Source organism: Nanorana parkeri, unplaced genomic scaffold (assembly GCF_000935625.1).
Source record: "Nanorana parkeri isolate BGI_ZX_2015 unplaced genomic scaffold, ASM93562v1 scaffold522, whole genome shotgun sequence".
Lineage (NCBI taxonomy): Eukaryota > Metazoa > Chordata > Amphibia > Anura > Dicroglossidae > Nanorana > Nanorana parkeri.
The window spans coordinates 512,522-523,714 of NW_017306790.1; the positions used below are offsets into that span (position 1 = coordinate 512,522).

General features: G+C 40.5%; 1 protein-coding gene across 1 annotated transcript in view; it reads right to left on the minus strand.

The window, feature by feature from the left end:
• The window catches only part of CCKAR (cholecystokinin A receptor), a 40,280-nt gene extending 30,600 nt beyond the window's left edge, over positions 1-9,680 (minus strand). Inside the window, exons 1-2 of the mRNA XM_018561409.1 lie at positions 9,548-9,680; positions 5,049-5,300 (exon numbers count right to left, since the gene is read on the minus strand). Coding sequence (XP_018416911.1) covers positions 5,049-5,300; positions 9,548-9,680 — 385 coding nt within the window. The remainder of the gene's footprint in view (positions 1-5,048; positions 5,301-9,547) is intronic.
• Positions 9,681-11,193: the final 1,513 nt, after the last annotated feature.

The window sequence follows — 11,193 nt, forward strand, 5'->3', positions numbered from 1 at the left end:
GCCCAAACACCTGGCGATTATCATACGATCGTGGGACCACCCACGATTATCGTACGATAATCGGCAGTTGTATGGACACTTTTAGTGTATGTGTATATTAGGCCCCATTCACACCTACAGTATATTTCAGGTCTGATTAGAGATTCCTGTGTCAGGAACTTGCGTTTTCCTGCAGCAGGAATCCCTAATCTGCCGTTTACAAGCGGCAACTATCATAAGATAATAATTATCATATGATTATTTAAGAGGGTGTGTTTAGGGGCGGAGTTAAGGCCGGGGCAGGGTAAAGGTTAGGTGAGGCAACTGGTGGCTAGTAACTTTTAAGTCCTGGCTAGTAGCTCAGGACTTGAAATTTTGAGGCCTGTTATAGTATAACATAATATATCCCCAACACATGAAACCTTTAAACTTCTCCTATAAGTATGCTAAAATACATTTGTTCTCTCTATCAAGCAAACATTTATATTTAATATTGTTATATGTAGTATGGATTAACTTAAATGTTAGATTTGTGGCTTCAGAAATAAAACAGAAAATTATTCTAACTGGCCAGACCAAGAGTGTTATTCGTTCTCTGGCATAAATGTACATGAATTGCTATATGGATGTAACCAAGCACCATCTAGATAATGCAACATATGCTTAGTGGCTTAATCCAATATTCACATACCCTTCACTGAATGTCAGATGAATTTAATAGCAGTTGGAGCGTGTAATTACATTTTTCTTATTTACTTTGCTATTATTATTATTATTGTGATCACTCATCTCTATTATTTCATAACTATGCTGACATGAGATGTAATGATGATAGACGGGAAGGAAGTGTGCTGGATAATAAATGTAAAGCCTAACCCCTCTCTATATGATGTTCTAAAGCACTACAGTGATGTAATAGACTTTGAAAAGTAACTGATTTTTTTTTTTTTAAAGAGCGTTGAAGTATCTGTAACATCCAATAGCACACATTTTGATTGCTACCATGTAGCTGTTATATAGCTGTGTATGGTGATCTAATTGACAGTGTTTAAAGTGACCGTATTTGGAGGCGTGTCAGGCCACCGATCGTAATGGTCGCAATGTAACTCCGCTCTCCTCTTCTCAGCCCTGACAGCGATGATACTCACCCAGGTGTCTCCCTGACACCTCCTATCACCCAGGTGTCTCCCTGCTATCTCCCATCGAACCAGCGGTGCCTGCCGAGATGCCAAAAAGGGGTAAAGGACTCCACAAACCGAAATAAGCTTAAGAAACGTACTCCCCTTGCCAAACTACCTTTTATCACGGACCCAACAAGGTGAAAGAAAGTATTTACTCCCACGAAAATGGCAAACATCTTTCAATTCTATTATTATTATCTCTATAATTTAAGTGAAGACCCTAATACCCCCCAACCCTCCTCTAAGGAGATACAATCCTTCTTAGGTAACCTTACCTTCCCCAACTATCTGAAACTCACTTATCATCTCTTTCTGCTCCCTTCACTACAAAAGTTTGGATCTAGAGGCCCCATTCTCACAGCTATACTATCCTTATATTTCTCTCTATGTACTAGAGTTCTCTTATCAGGTATTGTATCGGACTCCTTTCCACTCACCAATTGTATCCGTCAAGATTGCCTTTTGTCCCCACTCATCTTTGTATTATTGATGGAACCACTAGCTCATCTAATACGTACTAATCATAACATTTCCGGAATTAACATTGGCCACTCCAAACAAAATATATTCTTTTATATATAGTCTATTCGTGGATGACGTGATTTCTATTTTAACAAACCCCATCAAATCCCTCCTTGCGACATATGCCTTGCTATCTAGATATAGCAAGGTCTCTTATTATAAAGTTAACACCTACAAATCTCAAATTCTAGACCTTTTTCTTCCGCTATCTAATAAATCTCATCTAAGAACCCTATTCCCATTCTAATGGATATTTGGGCATCCAACTACCCAAATCTTCCTCAAAATGGCTCTCACCATCTCCTCCCAAACTCTCTGAAGTTATCCAACTGACGAACCTATAATGATCTTATGAACGTACAGTATATTCTCTTATTAAAATCACACATATGAGGTCTTCTATAAACAATGGTTTCAATGGCTTCAGAAGCCTTATTGCACCCTGTGACTAATTGTTTGGTTTTTGTGTGCCCTGTTTGCTTCCCACCCCATCCATCATCACTTACGTTCATTTCTGTTTCTGTACTGCACTGGCATACTACTTATCGATGTTGGTGTCTTGTACCTTTTTTTTATTTGAACTTGTACTGTAGTTTACTTACTGTTAAAATCCAATAAAGATTTATTGAAAGATAAAGTGACCGTATTTATTTTAACTACCTGTCAGGCTGTGGAGCTCACCATGTTTTCCCCCTCCCTTGCCACCCCCTGATACACCATTAAAGCTGCAATTAAAAAAAAACAGTCACAGTGCCTCCCATAATTTAGAGCTTCATGTCTAAATGGCCAAATGCCAGACCTGAGCTCTGTGGCAGTTGGACCTGCTCAGCCCTTTGTAAGTTATAACTCTCAAAAAAGGGTGCTCCAGCAGGTAACTGAGCTGCGATCATTGGCAATTTAAAGGAGAACTATGAGGTGAGTGATTTCCACTCATCCTCATAGTTACAGCCGACCTGTGACAAAGAAGCTGTCACAGGTCGGCTCTATTGATCGGGAAGTGAGCGAACACATAATGTCGCTCGCTCATTTTCCGATCATCTCCCTGCAGAGAGCGGTGACTGCCAGTCACCGCTCCCCGCAGGGATTCCCCCCTCCCCTCTCCGATCTTCCAGCACAGACTGGAGGAACGGATGGGCAGGGGGACAAAAATGTATCTTATTTGTAGCTCACTCAGCTGTAGATCCTCAAATCATCTCTGTATTGGTGCTGACACTGTCCTTCCTTCTGGAGGGTGGCTACTTTTGTTCCCCCATGGTCCCTGTGTGTTTTTGTAAAGTAGCCACCACTCCAAGCTCACTCCTGTGATGGACTATCTCATGTTTAGTTTACTAATTTGTATTGAGATTGTATTTCATCACAGGCGTGAGTTTGGAGTGGATAGCCTCCCTCCAGAAGGAAGGACAGTGTCAGCACCAATTCAGAGATGATTTGAGGATCTACAGCCGAGTGATACACAAATAGGATACATTTTTGTTAATAGTTAAGTTACTTGAATGCATTATTACTGCACAGTGAGCCGTTCTTTTAAGAAAAGGGAATGATTGCTCATAAGTGCAGAGGTTATAAAATCTCTGCAAGGGAAAAAATTAGCATGTCCAACAATAGCACATGCTGTTATCTACCTGATTATTGTAAAACATGCATTTCCTCCCTTTGGAAATCTGCACATAGACGTTTTCACTACTCATAAATTGCAAAATCAGGACAGTAGTTTGCATACAATCTGAGAGCACATTTAATACTTCTTTGGTTAGTCCTTCTTCAGCTTGAATCCCTCTTTTAAACCGTTCCCACAGTTTCATTTATCCTTTCATTTCATTTCATTTTCAATTCTTCTTTTTCTAGTTGCTTTTCACTGGTCATTACACAATACCAGAAAAGGCAGATGGAACAGAGATTAAAAAGTGAGAGAAAATGGACCCTGCTTTTTCATTTGCTTCCAGCTGACTACAATACAAATAGATGGAAACCAGCACGATGAAAACTGCACCATGCTGTTACAGAAAAGAAAACGGAAGGAAAAAAAACCTAAATGTTCACATTTATATGGATGAAGAGGTGAAAAAAAAATAAAAAATTTGTATTGTGCTGCAGTTTCTACTAAAAAATAGATATGCTTTATGGGAAGACAGAAAGATTTTGTTAGATTGATTTTTTAGGTTTAAAGTGAATAAATATAATTTTTTGTTAAAAACATTTGCATGCAGTCTTTATTTTACAAAAATGCAGTATACATTTATGACATTCACTTTGCAAAGCATGATGGTCTTTCTAATAAAAAGCCTACTGATGCCCACATGCTTGTTGGTAACCTGTGTATAACTGACAAAGCCAGATGGTCCCATCTATGCTAGGTGTTTCCCTTATGTGAGGCATTCTGCTTGCAATCTGATCTATCCTGCTCTTTCATTGCAGATCTATAAAACACGCTAATAATCTTGCTTGCAGCTCACCCGCAGAAGGCTGCAAGTGGTAAATATGATTATAAAGAATTTATTTTGCTGACCATAATAAACAAAATACATAAAACCACAATACTTAACTAATAGAATGTAAGTGCATATAATAATAATAACAATACTACTTTTCTGAGAACCAGTATTTACTGAAGGAGTACACAGTGCTCCGAGTACTCAAACAAAGTATTTGTGGATCCTCAAGTTCCCCCTTCCTATGAGCTGTAAATACTGTCTGTTCCTCCTCAAATTTGCCATCCAATGCACATATTGGGGGGAATTTATCATAGCAATTGCGAGTGTTTCAACTTGCACGGAATATATTTGATACACTTTGCACCAGATTTATGTTGCTAGTGTAATGTTGTTCATAAATTAGGTTTAATAGACTCCAGGAAAGAAGACTGATAACTCCAGGCAAAAAGCTTAACTGTCTCTTCTTGAAGAAGTGGTCATGAGGACTTCTTAAGTAGCGATTGTTTTCTTAGGTGATGCTCCAGCTTCAGACAGCTGCAGAACAGGTGCAGATGTAAACATGTGCAAAACACATGCAAAAAAAACATGCAGTTGGAAAAGTAGTGCAAGCTCTGGTCAAAACAGGGGCACATGTTAAAAGACAGATTTGCACATTAAAAAAATGATCAAAGAGGCTAAAACTGTCGCAATTGCCTTGATAAATTCCCCCCATTGTGTTTAATTTGTAACACTCAGTGCAGCAATACCAGGAAATACACAGCTACACTATCTTTCTCTAGTTACAAACACAGCACAGGACAGGACTAAGCTCTTGGTTGGCCGAGTTGATGGACAGCTTGTTTAATTAATGAACGCCTTTTTACAAGTCAAGGTCTTCACGGTTTGCTCTTTGTATGTTTATATGTGTTTACAACACAGAGGGCTGGTGACTTACCCATGAAATAGAAGGCAGCTCTGCAGACAGTGCTCCCAAAAATAAAGTCCTCCAGCAGGTTAGGAATTAGGGTAAAAGGCATGCAAAAAAGACAAAGCATGAGGTCACTGACCGCCAGCGAGAGTAAGAATATATTAGTCACTGTCCTCATCCGCTTATTCCTTATGAGTACTACGATAACCAGACTGTTCCCCATGACTCCCAGCATAAAGATCAGAGAATAGAGGAAAATCCGAACAGCTGTGTGCAAATCTGTAATACAAAAACAAGAAATGAAATGTATTGATCCCCCCCAGTAGACAGATTAAAGGGTATCTATGGTCAAAAACTAAAAATAAATCTGTATTTTTGTATTGGATTTCCAACAGTTCTACCCCACTACTAATAGCCATATCCATCTGTAAACTTACTTATTGAAGATGCCCATAGGATGTACTTCCCAAATAACTTGACACAATTTTACCCTCAACTTCTGCCTTCTGAACTACAATCTAACATCTGAACAATGTAATATTATTATTGCTTGATGGAAGCAATGCATGATGGGATATGTAATCATGAGAAATTGAAATTGCATCATGTCAAGCAGCAGGGAAAGAGACGCAAATCACACTGGGAATCCAGGAAGTTGATGAGTGATTGGCAGACAGAAGGCAGCACTCACTACATAAAACAGATTTTTTTCAAATAAGCTTTGATTGCATGTTAAAAAACAGCTGTAGTATGTATTCCTATTACAATAATTATGTTATAATAGGATAGTATATTCTGGGACTTTACAACTCCTTTAACTCCATGCAAACAGGTAAACACACAGACAAGATACATAAATGGGAGATGTTTCACCTGCCAAATGATTTGTATTTCTGCCTATCCAGTTGTTGAGATTTATAGAGCTCTACCCCATACAGTGCTGCAGGTGAAATCCATGATTGCAGATACGGCCCCTGGTAAAGCTTGGGAGAATGTATGAACACTCCACTGTAGAGTATGGAGAAGTCACTTTCAGATGAAGGTATTCTAGTTAAAACTAAAAATCCTCTTTGAATGAACTATTAAAGTGTATGAATATAAAAACTTTTCTTTTTATTCTTGTATAGAATAGGGAAGTTTTGAAAGCCTGGTCAATCCTTCTTTTTGCTATCTTTGCCTCATTAGGGAGACTTCCCTTCACTTTCCGTCCTGGCGATGCAACAGGAAGTGAGGGGAAATCTCTCCAAAGTGGGGGCAATCCAGCTGTCACCAGAATAATGACCCTCATTGAAAGATTTACTCTCAAATCCTATTTCTCCAACAGCTGTAAAAGTTTGGATTTTCCATCACTTAGGGGTCTATTCACGAAGCTGCCGAAGGATCTGGCCGTAGCTACACAGTGACAAATAGAAAGGCGGGAATCTGAAAGACAGCAATAAAACCCTTTCCCACTCTATTTTAAACTAAGAAAAAGTTTTGACTATAGATACGCTTTAATTAAATACAAAGTAGCAGGTTTTAGAACATTAGTCTCTTACCTTGACCTCTGATACCTCTATGCCCTGTTGGAACACGCTATTCCAATGCTCTTGATGCATTGGTTGCACAGTCGTACCAGCTCTATTATTGTGCCAGCTGGAGCAGTCTTTCGTCCAGGGAGAAGTTCTTAACCAGTCTTTTTTATATGGGCCATCTAAATGGGCACACATAGGCAATAGACCTGTGCCCATGAGACACTGACTTGGGGAGCAGAATGTGACGTGAAGCAATGTGTCTCTATTGCCTTTATTATATGAATTTATTTTCAAGCATTTGTACTGAGATAATTCATTTTGAGAGCCTGGTCAATCTAGTCTGCTATGACCCATGGACTTATACTGAGAGAGATGCATTGAAGTAATCATTGTGCAGTGTTATATTAAGCAACAAGCCTGTCTATGAAATTAGATTTTTCTTTTTACCAATTGTACACATATACAACATTTCCAGCTGAACTATATTACTAAACTGCAGTGTTTTCCAGCCTCATTCAATAGATGGTCAGCTTTACCCTTGTACATTTTCTCTGTTCTGTATTGAATTTGCTTTCATGACTTCCAGCTATTGAGATCAACTTCCAGCAGTGGCGAGTTAATTAATCAAAAGTTAGAAGAGTAGCTAAGCTCTTCATTATAAATGGATACGGAATACATTTCCTAGGGGGTCTAAAACAGGTATAATATCTTCTGCCAGATAGTGATATCTCTTATATGATCTTAGAAAACGGGGACTGAAGGGCTGCAGACAAAAAATAATGAAGAATTGTAATGTCCTCCGTTAGTCGATGGGCAATGTCTCTGCCTAGCCTGCTTGTGTGATACATACTGTCATATACTTTGACAGTCATGTCTATATCCCTATATCAATATACTGAATATGATGGCATGCTGAAATGGATGAAGGCAAATGCCCTTACATCCTTTTCCCATATGTAATATCATGTTACTGCAATTTACAATGGTTGCAGTTTAAAGTTGTGCATTCTTAAAGGGACATTGGAGGTGAGCAGTCACTGCATCAGTAATGAGATCGGGTGAGTATTTCTTCTTTATTTACACCCCTAGACCAAAAGGAGCACTTAGCCATTGCAGTGTGGGGCTAGCCTCACTGTATGGGGTTCATTTTTAAACATCCCGGAGTTCTTCTTTAAGCAAATCTCTATGGCAAATCACTGGTTTGCTTTAAGGGCTGCTTAGATAAGAATGACTATTCTTGCAGTCAGGTCACACCCTGACCTTTAAGCTGGCCATACACAGATTGAATTCTGGCTGCTTCCCGCTGAATGCCAAAATTTGACCTCAGGGAGATTTTTGTTGAATGAGCCTGGAGGGAAATCGTAAGCCAAACAACAAATGCAACCAATCAGACGCCGTCACTGTTTGGGAATTCTGACAGCTGCAGGAGCCAACTGTCAGAACACAATAGCTATCCAGAGAGATAGTTCCATCCACGCTCCCTCATATGGATGGGGGTTTTATGTATGTTTCTCTCATTCAGTCTGCCAAAGAAGAACGTCTTAAGGAGTATGTCCAGCTTCAGACTTGGTTTAAGACAGAAGAGGTAAAGTAGTTACTGTTGAACAGGAAGCAGAGCCTGCATAGGTAATGAATAAATATGACTGCCCCTATGTACATATATAGTTACATAGTTAGTATTTGAGGTTGAATAAAGACACTGGTCCATCAAGTTCAACCTTTGTGTGTCTGTATGTGATTGTGTGTGCGTGTGTGTGTATATGAATCACTGTGTGATCTTGTTTTACAGGTACCTGTACCCCTGTATGTTGTGGTCTCTGAGGAAAGTATCTAAATGCTTTTTCAACGATTCAATACTCTCTGCTGATACCACTGCTTGTGGCAGAGAGTTCCAGAATGTAACTGCTCTAACTGAAAAGAAGCCCCTACCCTTTGTAGTTAAATCTTTTCTCCACCAATTTTAGGTGGTGGCCTCTAGTCCTTGTTACAGAGGATATGGAGGAAATATATGATGAACATTTAAAAGAAACCTATACTATGAGCAATCTATAGGCAAATAATGTGCAGCTCCAACCCTCCAGCTGTGCTTTAACTACAAATCCCAACATGCCTCTGCCTCTGGGAGTCTTGTAACTGTCAGTCTTGCAGTGCCTCATGGCACCACAACAGCTGGGGGGCCACAGTTGTCCAGCCCTCCTACATGCCTGGCTGTTTCTTGCTTCAAGACATTTTGAGTTAATGATCCAAAAGCAAATATGTAGCCAATCTGAGTGGAGCCAGAACACCGGATCTGCATGCTTGTTCTGATCAAGTGACCCAAAGAGTTTAAAAGCTATGGGATCAGGATGACAGCTAAGCACCTAGCATTTTCACAAGCAACGACAGCCCGCGCATTTAATTCACTACAGGTTTCCGTTAAGCCGATCACATTCACACATCAATCTAAAACATACAGAGAAATCAGTATAGATAGTTAACCTGAGAAAGGAAAATGATGGCTGCAGCCCATAACAGGTCTCAGCTTTCCTTGTGGACCTATACTGGGGACATGGGACAAGCTATAGGTAGCAGCTCCAGTTCACTTTCTTACAGGTTGTATTATTCACTATCGAGTTTCCCTTTAAACCCGAAATCCAGCTTCACACCTGTGCTTTGTTAACAAGCAGTTAAGCGCGCTGTGTGCAGCCACACAGGCTGTTTTCTACAATGCGGTGCGAATTGCACCCCAATGCATGTGTACAGTAGCTGGCAGTGCGTCATCTAAGATAATGCAGGTGTGTTTCTTTTTGTAAAGGTTTGCTAACACCCCACTCCACATGAACAGGCTGCCTTAACAAATGACAATGCTTCAATGCACAATATAACACATGTACAAGTACAAAGGGGCTTAATTCTGGACTAAGAAGCCAGGCTATGACTTTAAGCTGTAGTAGTACAAGTCCCAGCCACTGACTGCTGATGCTCCCCCCAATCCAGTTTTCCCTGCAGTTGCTGAGAGCAGTCAGTACATACCTTTGGCAGGTAGAGTTGCATTGTGTGAGTAGTCCCCTAGGCAGCTGATGATAGCTCCACTGTCTGTGATCTCACAGAGAATCCCATTGTAACTTGTGTCATTGTCCACACGCAGATCATACACTGTTTCCATGATTCCCAGTCTTTGTGTGCCGGAAAGAAAGCCTCTATTCTCTGCCCATGCCTCCTGGGGGAAGATGCTGCATCAGCTGTAGGGATTCCTGATAGAGAAGTGTGTGCACTCAGTGCATTGACTGCACTCTGTCCATTGCTTGCACTCTACACACGGCATGCCTCTAGCAGTGAGGTGGGCAGCCTACGCAGCCCATAGACTCTGATAGTAGAATTCATATTGTACACTGTCCCACCCTCTGATATTATTGGTCAGGGCCAGCTCATAGCAGACTATGCAAGTCCTGTGCTTCTAGGAACACACCTTTCCTATATGTTCTTTTTTATTCTGCTCTTTATATTCAGTGTTGACCATCTGCTCTTTTTTCAAGCTACAGTTCAAAATTTTGACAACTGATCCCAGGAATGTTTTGTGACAACTTTAGCATATCAGATTTGATTCTTACAATCTTTTTTTCAGGCTTATAAACACAGCACTCCTCAAATTCATTCATGCATTTAAACACATAACTACTTTGCCTGTGATGCAAATGCACCTTAATAGGACCTTCTGCATTCATAGTACCATAAAGCAAAGAAACGGAGCACGAAAACTGTCATCCCCACTACACTAGGGATGGGCTTGATGTTTGAGTCGAGCATGAGTTCGACTCGACCATCGGCAGTTCGTGTGTTCAGCAAGCACACAAACTTTCAGGGCATTCGGCGGGCTGTTCGCCCACCGAGCTCCCCACAAGGCACTGTGCACAGCACAGTGACTTGTGAGCCCTGATTGGCTAAAGCCTTGCACCTGACCAGAGGTCAGGTGCAAGACTATGCCCAATCAGGCACATTACTCTGTAAGAACCATGATTGGGCAAAGTAATGATGACTTTGCCCAACAGGGCAGCCATCAGAAATTTTGGGGCCCCTTACACAGCTTTAGGTCTGGGCCTCCCCTCCTCATCGCCGTCCCCCACCGCCGCCACACTGAGCCAGTCACATCACAGTCTCTGTACAGAGGAGCTTACACTCTAATGTCCTCTCCCCCACAGTCACATCGCAGTCTATGTACAGAGGAGCTTAAACTCTAATGCAGAATGGCACCACTTGTAGGGGGACTACAAATCCCAGCAATACAGCAATGCAGTTTGTGCGATTTCTGCACTTTCTTTGTGCGGTTTCGGATTCGGAGGCTCATTTCCTCTGAATCCAAAACAGCATTAAAATTAGTTTCCTTTGACGAAACAAATACATTTTTTTTCCATTTTCATTTGTTTCGTCTGAACCAAATTTCTTTGCCCTGCATGTCTATTACAAACCACAGCAAACCATATCATCTGACTAGTATACAACACATATGCACAAAACATAACACACCATAACGTTAACCAGGCTGTAAAATCTAACAAAAATATATAAGAAAAGTAAACAGTCGCCCCAACAACCAATCAGATATTTAAATGTACCGTTCCCAATCTGCCCCTATACAGGATAAATTTCCTTACCGGTGCCAATAAACTTTAAAAACTAAA